The sequence below is a fragment of the Pelodiscus sinensis genome, chromosome 11 (genome assembly GCF_052426305.1).
Source record: "Pelodiscus sinensis isolate ZL-2025 chromosome 11, ASM5242630v1, whole genome shotgun sequence".
In the NCBI taxonomy this organism is placed as follows: Eukaryota; Metazoa; Chordata; order Testudines; family Trionychidae; genus Pelodiscus; species Pelodiscus sinensis.
The window spans coordinates 42,487,406-42,507,225 of NC_143062.1; the positions used below are offsets into that span (position 1 = coordinate 42,487,406).

At 39.8% G+C, this 19,820-nt stretch overlaps 1 protein-coding gene across 48 annotated transcripts in view; it reads left to right on the forward strand.

Moving 5' to 3' along the window:
* The window catches only part of FOXP1 (forkhead box P1), a 561,728-nt gene extending 551,507 nt beyond the window's left edge, over positions 1 to 10,221 (forward strand). For all 48 annotated transcript variants that reach the window (XM_089781253.1, XM_075938629.2, XM_075938606.2 and 45 more), the window contains one exon: positions 5,471 to 10,221. In XM_089781253.1, coding sequence (XP_089637379.1) covers positions 5,471 to 5,615 — 145 coding nt within the window. In that variant the 3' untranslated portion in view covers positions 5,616 to 10,221. The remainder of the gene's footprint in view (positions 1 to 5,470) is intronic.
* The last annotated feature ends 9,599 nt before the right edge of the window (positions 10,222 to 19,820 follow it).

The window sequence follows — 19,820 nt, forward strand, 5'->3', positions numbered from 1 at the left end:
CTGGTTTGGCAAATTATAAAAATCTCCCTCTGCCTCTGAACATTACATTCTTTAAACTGAACATTGCAGATAGTGTTGAGGTGTTTGAAGAGTGTCTGAATTAGAGGGTTTCCATTTTCCCTTGCCATTTTGGTGTTGCAATGAAAACGTCACACATGGGGCTGGATTGTGGTTTTGTTTTTGTTTTTCCAAACACAGTTTCTGCTTGAAATTTGAGTAGTTCAGAGAAACATCCTCATTTGAAGAGATGATTGCTTCAGACTGGAGTCTCACTGCTTTTCACATTTGCCCAACATTTCAGCAGCCTGGGGGAAAGAGAGGTGTAGAGGCATATATGAGAGCTTTGTGATTCCCTATAGCTTTGTCTCACTTGGACTCATTCAGACCTTTTCACTAATTTTCCCTTCACTTGGCTTCACATCCCCAGTGCTCTGTTTATTGCTTCTGGGGACAAACCCACACCTCAAAGCGAAACTCAGTCAAAACCACCCGGTTTCACAAGCTTATAGAAAAAAACCTTGAGCTGCCCTGCGGTTGCGCTGGAAAGGTTCAAGAACCTTTTTGGGAAAACCTGGATTTTGTTTCAGATTTGCATTAAAGTAGGTGTTTGGCATGATCTTGGAATTCCTAATGAAATTTTCAAGCATTTCTACAAAATGGAAGGCCTCCTCTGGGAAAACCCCTGGAACCATTAAGAAGGGGAAGGATAGTCACTCACCGTCTATTACTGTAGCAGCTATCATGGGTTTTATGCCATGTCTTTTGCCGATAGTCTGTGCAGTTTCAGCTCCAATCATCTGGTCATACCATAGATCCCTTTCTGTGGTAGCATGCAGGTTAACTCCATAGAGCACAACAGCACGGTATGAAAACATTGTATTAACGTGCATGGCATCCTCAGCACTTCCCACCCCAAATCTCCAAAGCAAAATGGCATCTAATGCCCAAGGGAGAAACTAAACCAGATTTGTCCTAAGAAACTGTTATGCTGATTGGAAACGAGACAAATCAGTTATATTCAAGGGCTGTTGTATCTGAGATACTCAATAACTGCACAAGGTGCGGCCAATATCCACCCAATCTGCTAGCACTTTGTTGTTAGAGCTTAGTGATAGCGTATTAGCCTAATAGATGGGTGAGGTGGGCAGACCCATTAACATGTGAAAAATAGCCTTGGAAACTGCACAACCTGGGGAAGAAGCCGTCTCCACAATGCCATGTCAGGTTCACAAAACCACTGCACCTTTACTTTTGGGGGGAAAAACGATTAATTTTTCAAAATAACAAAAAAAATGGCAACAGTGACAAAAATCACAATGAGCAAGACTTTTAAAGAAATACAGTAATCTATATTACTCCCACCAGGATAAAGGAATGTAAATGCAGAGCTCTTGCTCTGTGTGCATAGGAGCTCTTTTTTCTTTTTTTTCACATTTTCACCTAGGAATGTCATGATGCATAGAACTGTAGAACTCGAAGGGACCTCAAGAAGTCATCAAGTCCAGTCCCCTGCCTTCACGGAAGGACCAAGCACCAATTAGATTAGGGTTGGGAACCGTTTTTGGGTCAGGGCCATTGACCAATAGGACAGTCAGTCGGGGGCTGCACACAAGTGAGAAACAAAAACAATCAAAACCACCTCACGTGTGGGCTCTCCAATGCTGGAGGGTGCACCGAGTCTCAGGGGTCAGATCCAGGCAAGCCGGGGGCTGTATCTGGGCCGTGGGCCTTAGGTTTCTCACCCGCAATCTAGATCATCCTTGATAAATATCTGTCTAAACCTGCTCTTAAATATCTCCAGTGATGGAGCTTCCACAACCTCCCTACGCAATTTAGTCCAGTGTATAACCACCCTGACAAGAAGTTTTTCCTAATGTCCAACCTAAACCTCCCGTGCTGCAATTTAAGCCCATTGCTTCTTGTCCTATCAGAGATTAAGGAGAGTAATTTTTCTTCCTTCTCCTTGTGACACCCTTTTAGGTATTTAAAAGCTGCTATCGTGTCCCCTCTCAGTCATCTCATTTCCAAACTAAACAAGCCCAATTCTTTCAGTCTTCCCTCATAGGTTATGTTTTTTAGAACTTTCATCGTTTTTGTTGTTCTTACCTGGACCCTCTCCAATTTCTCCACATCTTTCCTGAAATGTGGTTCCAAGAACTGGACACAATACTCCAATTGAGGTCTAATCAGCACACAGTAGAGCAGAAGAATGACTTCTCATGTCTTGCTCCTGTAATGCATCCCAGAATGATGTTTGCTTTTTTTACAACAGTGTCACACTGCTGAATCCTATTTAGCTTGTGGGTCCACTATGACCTCTAGATCCCTTTCTGCAATACTCCTTCCTAGACTGTCGCTTCCCAGTCTATATTTGTAAAATGAATTGTTCCTTCCTAAGTGACGTACTTTGCATTTTACCTTATTAAACTTCATCCTATTCATGATCATACCATGGGTATATTCTAGTTACAAATATAATAGATCTCTTTGCATATTGATGTAGTCCCAATCAACAAAGCACTTAGCACATGCTTGACTCTTTTAACTTGTGATTATCCCCATTGACTTCAGGGAGACTTCTTTCTGGCTTTGCTGGATCAGGCCCTGATTCCCAGTGACATGAGACTACTCCACATGCATGTCAGTGTTCTTCCACAGTTGTCTCAAAACTAAACTGTCTGAAAAACCACCTCGTGGCAGCTGATTTCTGCTGAGGTCCTAAATAGAAAAAAAAAAAAACCATGGCTGGGGTATTTTTATAAAAACTGACAGATTTGCTACTCACTGGCCCATTAGATCCCAAGCATGTTGACCTTTTCGGACATAATGCGAGGCCCACCTGTTTTTGTAGATGTTGGCTGGGTGTGGTGGGAGTATATGTTTGCTTTCAGGAGATCCTCTTCCCAGGTCCAGAGAACAGTGACTAGTGTATTTTCCTGTATATTGCATGAGCCCCCAGAGACTTGTTATAGGGTATGTTTTCATAAACTGAAAAAATAAAGATGTTCGATAAGCACTAATATGCCTCTGTGCTGAGATAATTTCTCTCTGCTCTTTCTCTGCCACTCGGGATAGAAAGTGCAGCTAATTCCCACATATTGATGAAGTTACCTTTGCAACTCAAAGGCTGTGTCTACACTTCACCCCTTTTCCGGAAAAGGGGTACAGTGTAGACACAGCCAAAAAGTTGAAGTGTGGAAGCATTGTAAGGCAGTCACAGCTGATATTAGACATCTGTGTAGTCAGCATAGGGGATATTTCCAAATCTGGTCCGGTTTCAAATGGAAATCTGTTTCTAGAGTATCGTGACTTTTTGAAAACTTAAAAAACAGCGAATAGTCTTGCAGCACCTTAAACACTAAAGGTGTGTCTGGACTACAGGGCTTTTTTTCTGAAAAAAAGTGGCCTTTTTTCGAAAAAACTTCCCCTGCATCTAGACTGCTGCTGCGTGCTTTCAAAAGTAAATCGAAAGAACACGGCAGTTTTTTCGACTGCAGAAAACCTCGTTTTACGAGGAAAAGCACCTTTTTTCGAAAGTGCCCTTTCAAAAAAAGGTGCTATGTAATGCAAGCTATACTTTTTCGAAAGAGAGCATCCAGACTCCCAGGGTGCTCTCTTTTGAAAAAGCCGCTTGCTTTTTCAAAAGTACTGGTTGTAGTCTAGATGCTCTTTTTCGAAAGAGGCTTTTTTGAAAGTATCTTTTTTGAAAAAGCCTATTTTGAAAGAGGCTTGTAGTCTAGATGTAGCCTAACAAAACATGTAGATGGTATCATGAGCTTTCATGGGCACAACCCGCTTGGTATCCTTGGGCGAGTGACTTTGCTTCAGTTTCCCCCATCTGTAAAAGTGAGTTAATGAAACCAACCTTTTTGGTAAAGCAGATTAAAGTCTACTGATCCAAAGCACTGTGTAAGATCTAAGTTTTGTTGTTAGCCACTTGCCTTGTTGCATCGCTCCTTTTCCTTGCTCGCCCATGCACAACAACTGAGTTTAGAAGATAGTCAGCCACAGTCACCATTCGTGATTGGATCCCAAATTTACAGATTAATTTTTCCCCCTCTTGCATGATGTGCAAGCAAGTGAAACAAAAAGCATTGCCATTCCCATCTAGCCAGAATTACAAAGTGAAGGGTAATTATTGTAAACCATTTATCATAACTTGATGCTTTGTAAGAAGAAATAAAAAAAAAGTTTTTAACCAGGAATGTTTGTGCTTATGATTTTCTATATATAGCTTACATGAAAGGGTTAAATTATGCTGGCTAGAGAACAACCCACACTGTGGGAGGTGGATAGCAACTCAACCAGAGACAGAGAGGGACTTGAACTCATTAACACTTTATTTTAAGGCATTGCCTGCAACATCAATTATTTAGGAAGCAAACAGGGTCTCCATTGGCGTGTCACATTATTAATACTTGATAATGTCAATAAAATCCTAGTTTCCTATGAAGTCCCACCAACAAGACACTATTGACTCACATGGCTATTTTACATATCAAAAGCTACTGAACAAAAAACGTAATTTGTATTTGTGAAGGATTTGTTGTAAATATGATTTACGAACAACATTTTTCAATTGTTATCATACCCGTTTTGAATGACCAACCCGCATTCCCCTGCGGGTTATTCATGTGCTATTCTATAATGAGAAATTTGGCAGATCGCATCTCTTTAGTGCATCCTTGTGCCCACCATGAGCTGAGGATCATGTTCTGCCTTGTTTACAGCTGACAGTGTTATTATTCTCGTTAGGGCTCTGCTTTCTTATCATATTGTTGTGTTGAGCGAGCCTTTTCCTCTCCGTTTGTGTTTCCTGGCAGAGCTTTTCTTCCCTTATTGACAGTTTGTAAAAAATATGCATTAATTTGGAGTTTAAAGCATGTATCATGGTGTCTCTTTGCTGTGTTTGCTTGAAGTTGATTAATGATAGAACCTCACTTGGGGTCGTCCTCTGGAGAGTTGTCTCACAGGTTCTGCATGTTAACTAGAAAAGCAGAACACACAGCAAGGGATGATTAGCCCAGCCTCCACCCGCTCAATGGGCTGACAGACCACTATTTTGCTTTACTGTGCTCATTTCACGTATTTATCCAAAGATTGTGTTAATCAACTTAATATGTCAGTTGAGAGCATATTCTCTAAATCCCATGAATAAACCATATAGAAGCAAATGCTCCTCTTAGGATATTTTCCCACTGAAGCAAAGTAATTGTAGCCATATTCTTAGCTATACACTTTTTGGTTGTTTGGTTTTTTTTTTCTTTAGCAGCAACCCAAAAGTTCATAGGCCTGAATTTTATTAGTAGTGACCATCCACAACTTCTGGAGAAGTTAGTTCGAGCTGCCCAGTGTTCAGCGTCTCTGGAAATCAGGCCTTCAATTTCTCCAAAAAAGTCTGTGTTGCCAAAGCAGGACAAACTCATTTTTAAACAGGGAAGATGCTAATTGACTGTTTTAATTTTCCTAGGCACCCTGTGCATGTCAAAGAAGAACCGTTGGATCCGGATGAAAACGAAGGCCCACTCTCCTTAGTGACAACAGCCAATCACAGTCCAGATTTTGATCACGATAGAGATTATGAAGACGAACCTGTAAATGAGGACATAGAATGAGTATGCCTGACGTCATTATCCTGAGAATGAAGATTGAAAAAACACGTCAAATTTAGCTGTGAAATCTCTCCATTATTGTACAGTCTGGAGGATTCTCAGTACACTTTTGACAACTATGAAATATGTTAACTCTTAGTGCCATCAAGTATCCCATTTGGGAGTATTTTTGATTTTTCTACTTTTTGTTGAAAAAAGGAATTTGTACTCTGTGCATTGGATGGACTTGTTTGGTACTTGGGATTATTTTCCTCTCTTACAGTCAACATCAGTGTTGTAAATTTGCGAAACTGATTCACTTACCCACATATAGCAGCAGGTTTCGGACTGCAGTCCTGCCAATTTTGGACACTGAGGACATCAAACTCTGAGCATGTAGACCTAAACTGCAGATCAAGCCTTTGCCCAGATTTTAAGGATTCCAATGGACAACATATTTGCACAGTACTGCATGTTGGTTATCACTGCCTTTACTCCCCCGCCCCTCTTTTTTTTTGTTTTTGTTTTGTTTTGTTTTTTGTTTTGCTTCCATTTGGGATGGGGAAGGCATGTGTGTGTGCGCGCGCGTATGTGTGTATACTGGCGAGGGGGTTACAAGACAAATTATCCCAAACTTTTTAATGTATTGCTTTTATTTCCTCTCCCCTCCTCCCCTTCTGCTCTACCATTTTAAGTTCTGACCTCAGGCCACATCTCGGCCCAGGGCCTCTTGGAGGCTTAATGTTTTTCTGTACTTTGTGATGAATGTTAATAGGTGTTTTTATTATACAAAGCTGAATGTCATTGAATTGTTTGTAGTTTTTTCCGTCATTCATTCCAGTCTCCTTCAGATGCCATCATGTTTTCTTTAGCTATAGAAAACATTCCATTTTGGTGTCTGTTTTTTTGAAAAGGTCCCAAATGCTGCACTGTGTACGCATCGAAGGGTCATCCAACAGAGAGAGAGAGACAGAAATGAAGTACTGTAAGAATGCGAATGAATGACAGATGAACATAGAAATACTGTAGGAAGCAACACACATTCATTCCACAAAGCAGGGGTTTTTTGGTTTGGGTTTTTGATTTTTTTTTTTTTTGGCAGCATTGGTGAATATTAGCAAATGCCACAAAATTGAACAGCACAAAGAAACATATGCAGCACCAACAGAATTCACTTCATTAGAGAATGAATACTACAGTGGCAGGCTCTCTCAGTTGTTTAACATGAGTTTTAATGGGCCAACAAATCTTTCTGGAATATCTGAGATTACCAAAATGGGTACCTATACATTTATTATTGTTTTTCATTTGCGAAGAGTGGTTGGAAAGATGACTTCATTCAACTGTTGTAATATGTGGTGACATTTCTCAGTTAAACATCGGTTCAGCATTGCTTGGTGGCATTAATCTGTTTGAACACAAATTAGATTTCAGATTAAACTTGTGATGGCAGTTAATAAGGACTGAGCCCACTAATGCTACAGTGTTAATAATTTCAACTGTGCAAATTCTGTACTGCAGTTAAGATTGTTATGCAATATTAGACCAGCCAGTATCAAAACCTCACCGTAAAAAACAGTAAATAGTGGGGTGGGGGAGAACAGCACTGGGGCTTGTTTGGTAAAACTGGCAGTGCTCTTCAAAGCAAACATTACATACAGAAAGCTGTTGTTACAGGTCAGTACACATCAGTCACCAAACACCAAAACACTTTCATTCTGCAACCACTTTTCTGTCACTCATTTATTTATGTAGGACTGTAGCTTTTGTTTAATTATTATTTCAAAAAAAAAAAGCTTTTCAGAGCTTAATTTATATTCTTCTTTGTACCTTTCCCCCCTAAAATTACCAAAGATATTACACAAAGGTAAATTATGTTCTCTGTTATATGCTTTATCTTATGAAGCCAAATATCCTCTTATTGTTGATCAAGGGAGGCTGAAGGATTTAGAGGGAAAAGACAAGAATATGGGCTATTGCTAACCTTAGAAGGGAAACTGCTCCTTTATTCTAATAAATTTAGATGGCCAAGAAAATGACTGAACCAAAGTTACTTTTTATTCGTATTCCTTTACAGCAACCAAATCGAAATTCTGTGAAGAGAAATTGAGGAGCTCTTTTGAGGTTAAAATTAGGAAACAGTGTTACAGAGGGAGCCATAAGAAGGGAGCTGGAGAAAGCAAATGCAGTTATTTTGCAGAAAATTGGAGTGTCAAATAAAGGAGACAGTTTAATAAAATACAAAAGAGAACAGAAAAGCTCCCACAATTTTACTGGACCATATAATAGTATTCCTAGATTAAAACATATTTTGGGGTCTTTGTTTTTACAGATTGTATGCCACTTTTGTTTAAGGATTGTGCTAAGATGACTGCTTTAATTTTGGTTTTTCTTGGCACATTTGCTGAGTCTTGTTTAGTTTTTGATCCACATTTTTCATAAGGAAATAACACTCCTGTCCACACATAAGCTTTGATACAACAAATTTCATTAGCAGTTACTTTTCTAAAGCTCAACTCTGCGTTCTGTTTAAAAGAGAGAGAGAGAGAGAGAAAGGGAAAAAAGGGCAGTCCGTGGTCATTTGAAACTTTTTTTTAAAGTATATCCAGGCAGCTTCATGACATGCCGGCAGTAGCCAGATGGGGATCCTGAGAAGTGGTCCCCATGTTTCTAAACTGAGTGGTTTGCTGGTTAGTTTGGTATTCAAGAGGATAAAAATCTGGTAGATTAGTTCATTCTCAGCATGTGTAGCTAGACATGAGTAAAGATAACAGCATGAGAAACTGTTAGTACGCATACCTCAGTTCAAACTGTTAGGGAATGAGTAAATAAAAATACATTTCACTCAGTTGCACTTAGTTGTATGTCTTGCATGCTTAGTCTAAAGACTGTAGCAAACTAAATAAAGAAAAAGAGAAAAAGAAATAAAAATTAGATTTTAACATATCTGACAGGTGTCACAGCCTCGCAGAAGAACCAACTGAAAATCTCAGGCTTTACATCAAGCAAACTTCACTATGATTTTTACAATTCTGATTCAATATCCTTTTGGATATACAGTTGCTTCGTTAGGGTGGGGGTTTATTATGTTGTACATATATATCCCAATGTGTCCGTGTGAGCCTTTGTCTTTTTTGGGGGGGGGGAGGGAGGGAGGAAAAGGGGAAAAGGTCCTTTTTTAAAATACCATTGCTCAAAAAGGAATAAATGCATACCTGTTTGTCAAAACACCTTTTGCTTTTTGTGCAACTGCTTTATATTAACTATACTAAAAAAAAACTTTGGAAAAAAAAACTACTGTATGTAATGGAATTGCAGAATATGCTGCACATGTATTTTATTTAGTTATCCTTGCTTTAAAGAATATTGGATGACATTTGCTGACATGTGGGAGAAAATCCCTGACTTTTTTTTTTTTTTTTTGCTTTTAAATTGTAAAATAGTTGACAGATTATTTTTTTCTCCTTTTATCATTGATCGAAAACTCTTTTGTACAGTGTGTGTTGAGCTGGGTTTTTTGTTTGTTTGTTTTTATACTTTCCCACCCCTCTGTTATCTTACCACTGCCATTTCTGGCTGTCTTAAACAAAGGTTCATACATTTGAAAACTAAAAAAAAAAAGTTGTTTTAAAAAACGTTTTTCTCCTGCTGCAGTAAATATTTTGCATGATGAATTCCAGGGTCACACTTTCAAAGTTTATCAGTGAAGTAGTGATTAATAATGGGGCGTGTCAAACTATTGAACTTTTGTATAAAGAAAAAAAAACTTTACAAGGTGCCAAGATGTAAAGACAATTTGTTACATGTTTTTTTTCTCAAAGAAAAGCGTACATATTATGAAAGTAGTACCATGTATCAGGTAAATCGCTGTCAGGAATGAGAGTCAAAGCCTTCCTTGTCCACAAAGAAAAGTTTGTAAATGTAAAACCTGTTAGGTTTCTGCATTTGACTAGAAGTGATATGAAAAATCAAGGCTTATGTAGAACAGTGACCACAAAATATTATCATCTTTGATTGTCGCTTAAAAGAGTTCAAATACAATTCCTAGCACTCTTCTTAAAACTCAGATTTTGGGGGAGAGAATGGGGTAGGGATTGTGATTCTAAGGCATTGCAGATCATTAGATATTTTATATATACGTATGTAAAAAAAAATTTTTTTAATAATTTTAAACTATTGTAGTTTTCGGATTGCCAACAAGCTACATTCCTTATAGCGTGAAGAATGTGTTAAACTATTTTGAAATCCTTTGGTACCTTTGGTTAATGTACTCGGACTGAATTTTTAGATGTTTCAGAAATCACTTAGCGTTCTAGTCTTGAGAGGTAAATTTGCAGTTGCATTTTAATGGGCCCAGAATAGGTAACAAAATATCTTCTACCCATAAGCCTTGATAAAAATGGTACAGTCCAGACTGTTAGCATGGTGCTTCATGTGTATGTGCTGCCAGTAATGAGATTTTTTTTTTGATAAGGCATAAAAGAAACTCATTCCTTACATCAACTGTAATTCCATCATTCCATGTCTGTTGATACAGACAATAAAAAATGTTGTGTAGTCAGTACTAATTACTGACATTATAGCATTCTCAAATGCAATAAAATGCTGGTTGTTCACACTGGTAATACAAGTTGCCATGTCCTAAGTTTTTGTTTTGTTTTCCCCTTTTATGATTTCATGTTACTGACATTCACTATGGTCCCCATCCTGCAAAAACGGATCCCCATGGACAGGAGCCTGCCCCTCACCAGAATCTCCATTAAAACCAGGTCAGTGGGGCTCTTTGTGAGTACAGGGGTCTTCCCAAGCACAGCATGTAGCAAGGCCTGGACCTAACAGGGAATGCTTCAGCCATGGTGTTACAACCAGTCTGAGCATAGACCTGGTCCTCCAAAGATCAGAGTGTCCTTCCATGTGACGTCATTGGAAGGCACTCTGCAGCTCCCAGAACAGACCCTTGCGTGCATCTGTTTGCAAGTAGAAACAGTAGGTTTAGCCTTTGTAGTCAGAGTTGAGGGGTGCTCTATATTTTACCTTACAGGCATAGAGATGAGTACCTGTTTAGGAACCAATCCTGCAAATACTTCCAGGTCCTGGGAACTGTACCATCGACTTCAGTAGGAACTACACTAGACCGGGAAGGTTGGGTTAAGGTATGCAACGCCAGCTACGTGAAATACATAGCTGGAGTCAGTGTACCTTCATTCGAGCATGGCACCATCTTCAGAGAGGGAGGCTGATGGGACCAATTCTCCCGTCAGCTTCCCTTACTTGCTACTATGAGGAGTACCAGAGCCACCCTCAGTATAGGATTTAGTGGGTCTTATATAGACCCACTAAATCAAACACCAGAAGACTGATCTCCGGCACAGCAAGTGAAGATGTGGTCAGAGTTGTAAGCATTCTTCCTAGGTAATAAAGGGTTTAGCGGATGAGACCAAATCACAATAAAGTTCCAAGTGACGTTGTCAACTTAGACAAACTTTAAAGAAAAAAGTTCACCTCCTTTTCTCTTGAGTAAGCATACACTTATTTTCTTCATCAAGTTTTATAAAGAAAAATAAAATGTTTAATAACTAGCATTAGCAGCAGCAAACTAAAATTTCAGAGGAGAGACTTCCATGAATAATTCATTAAAATTTCACATCTGCAAGATTAGTCATCCAAATAAAATGCTAATGTCAAAAACACGCACCGTCTATAATATTCTCATCAAGAAATCTTTTTGCATATAATGATAAATGCTTAAATTAGTACAAATGATTTTATAAAAATATTCTGCCATAAAATTATAGTGGATAACTACTTTCAGGACAAAAAATAAATAAGTTACAAAGTTGAGTATTGGAAAGCTATTGATTTTGAAACTTTAATAATCTAAATATAGAGAATAAAGTTCACGGTGAATGTTAATGTGTATTGCAGTTTTCAAAAACTACACAAGGCTCCCCCCCCCCCTTTTTAAATCAAATTTACTTACCTTGCTCAAAATCACGGGTAGGGTTTCTTAATACAGTACAGTTTTCCAATATTAATTAGCTTAGCATGTGTTGTGATGTCATTTTCACTTGGCTCAAGTGCATGGCAAACACAGTCAAATCATAATAGACTTTTGCACCCAATTACCACTCTCTGCACAGGTGATAATGACAGTACCAGATGCAAGGCAGAAGAAAAGTCGGGTATTACATATTACTTGATCAATGTGATTTGGGGTCTACTGTTCCCTTTGAAGTCAGTGACAAAATTCCTATATGCTGCTGGATTGCTTATGTAACTTGCCAGAAGTTGGGGATCAGTGTATATGTAGTTCCCCATTCTGAAGAGCCTTCTGCATGGAGTTGAGTCAGCTCCCTTGGACTTGATTGGAAGTTATGAGGGCGCTCTCAGAAATGGGCCTGTAAATTGGAGCCCAAATTTACTCTGAAATGAAATTCTGCCTTTGACTTGACAGGAAGCAACTTAAAATGGAACTCGTTGCTATTAAAGCAGAATGTTTAACTGTTACACAGTATTCCGTATTATCCAAGGAATAAATTAATTTCAAGTTCTTTCCATCTGAGGAGCAATTAATAAGTCTGCGACTATTCAGCTTGGAAAAGAGGTGACTAAGGAGGGAATAGGACAGAGGCCTATAAAATCACGACTCCTGGAAAAAGTCAATAAAGAAGAGTTATTTACTCTTTCCCATAGCGCAAGAACTGAACTGAAGGGTCACCAACTGAAATTAATAGGTAGCAGGTTTAAAACAAACAAAAGGAAGTATTTCTTCACACATGCACAGTCAACCCATGGAACTCTTTTCCAGAGGACGTTCTGAAGACTAAGACAATAACAGGGTTAAAAAAAAAGAGCTAGATAAATTCATGGAGCATAGGTTCATCAATAGTTGTTAGTAGTGAGAGTGTCTCTAACCTGTTTGTCAGAATCTGGAAATGGGCGACGGGGTGGATGACTTGATGATTACCTGTTCTGTTCACTCACTCTGGGGCACTTGGCATTGACCACTGTCAGAAGGCAGGATATTGGGCTAAGTGGACCTTTGGTTTTAACCAGAATGGCCATTTTTTACACCATGCTCTGATGTGTCCTAAAATAATTCCCGAATCTACAGCCTAGCCACCAGCTACAGCTAGCCCAGAAATGCCTTTTTCCAATCAAAAACATTGATTTCGCGCACTCTGATGCGTCATACAGTACACAGTGAGAAGTACTTTTTGGTAACCTATAGGATGAAAACTGATGGCTACTGTTTAATTATTCTAGGATACTTTGCCCCCCAAAAATAATGAGCAGAACATAAGCCATTTTAAAAAGAAAATTCAAGGCATAGTCTGAATTTGCAATAGACACGTAGAGCTCTCCCCGTGCCTAATACAGAAGGCTAGAGTATACCAGAACACAATCCACATTGTGAAAACACTTTCAGGAATTAACACTGTAGCATGTGTGCGCGCACACATACACGCAATTAGCCTTGCGTGACCTATTAATCAAGCTCAGACTTTGATGATAATGTTCTACATTCATGTAATGGCATGGTAATCAAGGCGATCTTTCATCTTTGTTGTGGTGGTGCTTGATTCTGTCAACAAGATGTACTCTTCATTCTAATGGTACCCGGTTAGTGGTTACAAACCTCCATCTCATCTAAAGCAAGTTGGCAAATGAGGACTGAAACCTGGTGTAGCGGAGGGGAATTACACCATGCAGGTGCAACAGCTATTTTAAATGTAAAATATTTAGATTGACATTTTTTTTTGTGGTCCCCCTTCTGCAAGGTAGCTCTGCATGGAACCTGCCTGACTTTAGCAGAGCATTTGCAAAGGTGTGGGGGTCCACCCATGTGGATTCTCGTATAGGATCCAGAACTTAGGAGACTGATTCCAATACGTATGTGCTTAAGGCTACTTAGATTGTGAGATCTTCTGGGTAGGGGTCATCTCTGTGTTCTAGAACAATGAGGTCTTGATCCAGGATGGAAGTTTCTAATACTAACACAATAGAAATAATAAGTTTCGTGAAGTCGGTAGGTTTTAAATGATCTGCTGCACCAGGGTGTATATTGCAACTTAATAAACTTTATTGAACCTTTTCATATGTAAGACTCAAATTATAAACAACTTCAGCTTAGTGATGTTTGGCCAAAATATCTTCCCTCACTTCCCCTCAGTTCTTTTAAAAGCTGCCATTTGCATCCATGCAAAGTCAGCAGTGAGAAATGCAAATATATTTGTTTGGAAGAAATCCGTGGCCATTTTTCGTTCTGTTTTGTTTTATGCCTCACAGAAGCCTGAAAAACATTTTTTTCTTCAAGTTATAATGTTAATTTGAAGGTAACCGTCCTTTCAAGGATTCATTTCAGCCGAGGCAATAACCATTATTTACCAGAGTTTGACACTTTTATCACTCATCATATTAGCAAATTTCCATTGAAAATGCTAAAATGGTTCGTCATAAGGCACATAACTGCTTTAGCTGTAAAAATGACCAACACAAGTGCCTGTACTCAAACATTAAATTATACTGTAATTAATAAAGACAGTTAAACTGTCTACTAGCAACAGCAATTTAGGTAACCACATTTGATCAGCTATAAATTGTAACTACATTAAAATTCCAGAAATATTAGCAATATGGATTACTTGATGGAAATAGGTGCTGATCACTCACACTCCTATTTTACAACGGAAGCACAGGTCATGTTGGCCACAAAACTGTGGGCGAAGATCAAGGCTGAGTACTTTTAATCTTGTGAAACAAGCAATTACAAATAGTTGCATCGATTTGTTAAAAAGCTTTAGGTGACATAAATTGTTTCCTGTTTAGCTTATTGCTCTGATACATAAATGTCACTGAGTATAATATTAATTAGGGGCATGGAACAACAAGGGTCGGCTGATAGAGCATACAATCAAGGATGTGTCAATCCTTTTGTAAGCATTATGGAAAGCAGGATAAGCAGCAGCCTGTTTGCTCTGTGGCTCTCTAGTCTTCATTTTATGTGATGACAAAAGAAAGTAAAGGAAACTATGTTTTAATATCTGAAGTAATTGCTTTAGTATGAAGACAATTTTATGGCTTAGGATAAATTACAATGTTGCCATTCTCATGTTCTTGCTATGTAACATAACATTCCACATAGAGTGTCAATACAATAAAATAGTGGTATAAAGGTTGCCTGCTGCACACGACTATTTATCCCAGTGTATGGAAACTAAGTACACATTGTGGTCTGCTGTGTTTCTGCACTTAAAAAAAAAAAAAAAAAAAAGGGCTATGCAGGTTATTTATTTAGCATAAATCAAATGTATCATATACACTGTTTCTTTGGATTGGCATGCGACTTAGAAAAATAGAGTATGGTTGTGCAAAATCTGGAGAAAATTTATTAAATATGATTTTTCTGTAATAGAATATTAATGTAACCCAATGCTCATTTCCCATTAAGTTGATCCCTTTTTAATATACACATGCTTTTTATTATTTTGCACTCATGCAAAAATTCCACATTCAGAGAGTTTCCATCTCCTAAGGAATGTCTCTGGCAAAGGCACAGTAAGAAACCTTGAACTAAAAAAGAGAGAGAGAGAGAGAGTGAGTGAGTGAGAGAGACAGCAAATATTGAACAATAAAAAGGTGGCCCAGTGCTGATGAACTGTAGCAAAAGCCAATGGTATAATAAATGGTAAAAGGCATTCAGCATGGGAAGGAGAACAGTAGAAACAATTATACTTTAAATCCTTCCTTCTCAGTACGACCGTACCACGGCACAGATGAAAATGTTTGATTTGCAACATAAAAGATTCATTAATTACCACTTGAATATTTAAAGCTATTTTGCAGACTAACAGAGGTAGATAAAGCAGTGAATTAAAACCTCTAATAAAATTGTAAAAATATTTCTGTAAGTTTTACCAGTGTTACGATTCCTCTAGGTTGAGGCAGATAGGCTCAAATTGTTACAGAACGAATTTTTCAAGTGTGTATTGGAAGATGTTGAGATTGCCTAGGATTGTCTCCTGTTTTCAAATGTTTATCAAATGCTTCTTTGGAACCTATCTCCTCGCATGTGGAGAAATAGCTCACCCCAAGATTTATAACGCATGTGTTTGAAATGTGTCTGTTTTAAACACATTTGCATATACAGTAAAAACTCATCAGAAGGCCCTGTAATAATATTCTATCAGATATAAGGCAATTTGTACTTTGAGTAAAAAAAAAAAATTGTTAATACTATTATAACGACTCTTGTTAAACAAAAATAGGATGGCGTGATGTGCTAAGTGTGGTGAACTAATGCGAAGTGTGGAAATGTATATCCTGCAAAGCATTTTTATAATTGCATAGCAGTCTCATAAATTGCTCTATAGGGAGTCAGTGTTTGTTAGCTGATGGCACCTTATTTGTTGAATACATTGTATAGACACTCATCACGTGAAATTAACGGGTAGGAGCACATATCTAACATGTTCACTGGAACATCAAAAGAGGATCTCTGGGAATAAGCTATGGGAATGTAGCACAGCCAGGTCCTGAGGGCCAGATCCTTAGCAAGGGGTAAATCACTGAGTTCAACTGGCATCAATGCAGTTACAGTGACTGGCACCAACAGGAGATTTGCCTGTGAAACTTACGAGAAAGTCCTTCTCCGACACCTGTTTTCATAGTTAGATTCTTGACAGATGAGGCCCCGATTCTACAACTGGTTTTGATTGCAGGATCAATGCCCAAAAGTGACATTAAGAGGCCTTTATAACAGCAGGTTACTCCCAGGAATGGCATGATCCCATAGTCATAAGGGGGAAACTATTGTTTCACAATAGTAAGCAAACTCATGTCACACATGCATGCCTTTGGCCAATGAAACGTGAAAATAGCCTCTCTTAGTTCATCTTACTGGTCCCCCTATCTGCTGTAGTTATCAAACCTGATTAGATGAGATTTGTCAGCACAGCATGTCATTTTCAGATGGCAGTGGGTAGACCCCAAACGGTGGATGACAGAGCTGTTGCTGGCAGAAGGATACGCTACAAGTTATCTACCACCGTGTGTGGTAAAGGTGCATGAGCAAGGGTCAAATTCTGGAGAGTGAATCTCCCCCGTCTTCCTCCTACCACTTCCACAGGCTTTTTCTGTGGCAGAATAATGTTTCTCAGTACAGCCATGCGTCCTCTGGTGCATGCTATAAAAGAGTGGTGGGCAACCTGCGGCCCATCGAGGTTCTGTGTGGCCTGCACCTCTCCACCCTGCCCGTGTGCCCCTCTCACACTGGAGACCACACACTTACCTACTCTTCCTCCCAGCATTTCCAGCATGCTGTGACTCAACTGCTTCATGCCCCATTCCTGCTCCTCCTCCTTCCCACAGCTTGAACCCTGCGAATCAGCCGAATTGCAGCTCTGGGAGGGGGGAGGAGGAGGAGCAGGGACGGCATGAATCAGATGATTTATGGTGCTCTGGAAGTGCTAGGAGGGAGAGGAGGCAGGTAAGAGGCTGGGCTTTAAGGGAAAGAATGGAGTGGAGTGGAGGTGGAGCCTGGCGGGGCGGGGAGGTCGAACACGAGTGACATGTGTTTATGTGAAGGGCATGTGTGAGGTGCATGCTGATGGCACAGAACATAGTGAGAGTTGCACGCTCCTTCTGCTTCTTTGTGTTACTTTTGCCAGCAATTTGATTTGCCCCAGTAATGGGTCTCTTTGGGAAGAACAGGCATGATAAAGGAGAATCAAGTGCTGCGTATTTCATCTTATTCTTGCGGTCGTGGTTAGTGCACATGCCCCCTTTCAATCCTGTGGCCCACTCACGAGCCTTAGTTCCCCATTGCTGCTATGAAGCAAAGGGCTGGCTCAAAGTAAGCCAGGATTTAGCCTTTGTTAACATGGGGGGAGGAGGATTCTTGTTCAAATCTCTTGTTAGGTTTCATTTGTGTTAGTTGTGATGAGAATAACTGCATTTACAAGAATGTCAAGGCAAGCCCTGGGCTATTGTTAGATTTTTAGGCCTCAAAGGGGGGAGAGCTTTTTTGTTCTGGGTTAGCAAAGCATCCAAAATAACATGGTCCTGGTCCATGACTCCTAGGCATTGCCAGGAAAAATCCATAGTTCTCAGCCCCAAAGTGGGTTGCGAGCCCTTTGAATGGGGTTGCCAGGGCTGCTTTAGACTTGCTAGGACCGGACACTGAAACCTGAGCCCCACTGCCCAGGACTAAAGTCAAAGTCCGTGGGCTTCAGCTTGAGCCTCTCTATCTAGAGTGGTGGGGCTGAAACTTTGGTCTGCCCCCCAAGGCAGTGAGGGTTGGGTGGGCTCAGTCTTTGGTTCCCCCTCCTGGAACCGTGAATTAATTTTTGTTGTCGGAAGACAGTTGCGATGTCATGAAGTTTGAGACCCTCTAGTATAAATAATGAGTTAGAACAGTGTTTCTTAAACTATGTTCCGCGGAACACTGGTGTTCCGTGAACAATTCACAGGTGGACCGCAACCTCTTCTTTGTTTTTCTTTTTTTCTTCTGACAACAATTTTTTTTGAAGAACATTTTCATAGGTGTTCCGCATAAAAAAATATTGAGTTGGTGTGCCATGGTCTCAAAAAGTTTAAGAAACACTGAGTTAGAAGAACCTTCCTGGAGCTAGGATAATTTGCACACAACTCGACCGAAAGCAGAACTTACTATATATCGAAAAGGCAAAAGGCAAAAATCTCCATGATGTCCATCTTTGAGTTTGGTAATGGCAATCTAGTTAGTGTCAAAGGAGTCCAGATACTCTAATAATTGGAAGGCAGGCGTAAGCCCTCCTCCAGCAAAGACTTACATATGGGCTCAGCCAGACAAGGTAGGTGAGGTAATATCTTTTCACCCTTTGTCACTCTGATGTCCTGGGACCAACGCAGCTACCACAACACAGCCTACAACATGTGTGCTTAGCTGTGCACTCTGTGAATAGCCCCATTGACTTCAGTATCAAATAACTCCACCACTTTGTGGCCTCCTTACCCCTGTAGATCTACAGGCGAGGAAAACTGACTTCCCTGCCGTCGCTTTTATTTTTTTCCTTTTTGGCTCTCACTAAAGCTCAATCTTTTTTTTGGATTTTTGGCATGAAATGGGTTTTATTTTTCAGTTACTTTAAAGCTTGTTTTTCCTCTATTAATTTTCTAGACATGCTGGACGGAGTTGTAATTTATATAATTATTCAGGCACTGCAACCAAGCGCCTTCCAAGCACATGATGTTGATGCTACTTTGTTTAACGTTGCTATTTTTAAGTTGTAGAAAATGCCGCATGCGTTAAAAAACTTGGCCAGGAGGCCTAGGGTGGTTTTATGGCTTTGCCATTTGCAAAACGATGTTCAGTGCCACTACATTCAAATTAATAACATCTCCTAAGAATCAGGCCTTACATTGCAAGCTCCCAAGTTCGTTTCCCCTCAAAAGTCCTTCTTTAATTACAAAAAACTGCATAACCCATTTCCTTCGGTGTGCAAAAAGGTGTGTAATTAAACCATCAGCATAATACCTTTCTACATGTAAAACCTGCACTTATGAACTTTACTGCTGAATAAAAACTCCTGTTACATGACCATTAAGTATTATGAATAAAGCAAGTCATTGTAGTACTTGGTTAATTTTTATGAACTAGGTGTTGTGTTCAGCAGAAATTTGGTTTCTGTGGGTGTCTTCCATGGGCAGTTCAGTGCCCCAATTGTGGATGCCTGATTCAGGAAGCGTGTCTCTCTTTAGAGATGTTTCTCTTGCTTTGTTTGTAAAAAGGGGAACCTCACAGACCAGGAATGACTTCAGATCTCTGTGCCCATATGTAAAAATGGTGGTTACTATGGCTTGAAAGGGTGGTTTCAAAAAATGGTCAAGATCTGGAACTGGGAGTGTTTCAGGGCTGGGGAATCTTTTTGGAGTTCGGGGGCTGCTGACCCACAGAAATCAACCGGTGGCTGCACAAAAGTGAGAAGCAAAGACAAAAACTGAAAAAAGAAACCTCACTGACATAGCCCCGACTGAGAAGCAGAAAGAGCTCCCCCCCAGTCTCCTCACTCAGCAGAGCCTGGGGGGCCCAGCCTAGTAGATTTTGTCGGGGGGGGGGAGGGAGGGAGAAGCCTCCCCGAAGCACTTTACTGAGCCAGCCAAGGGAGGAGAGTGGCAGTGCATGGAGCTACTTTCTCCCTCACCAGGCAGAGCCTGTGGATCAGATCTAGCTCTGGCTTGCCTGACTCT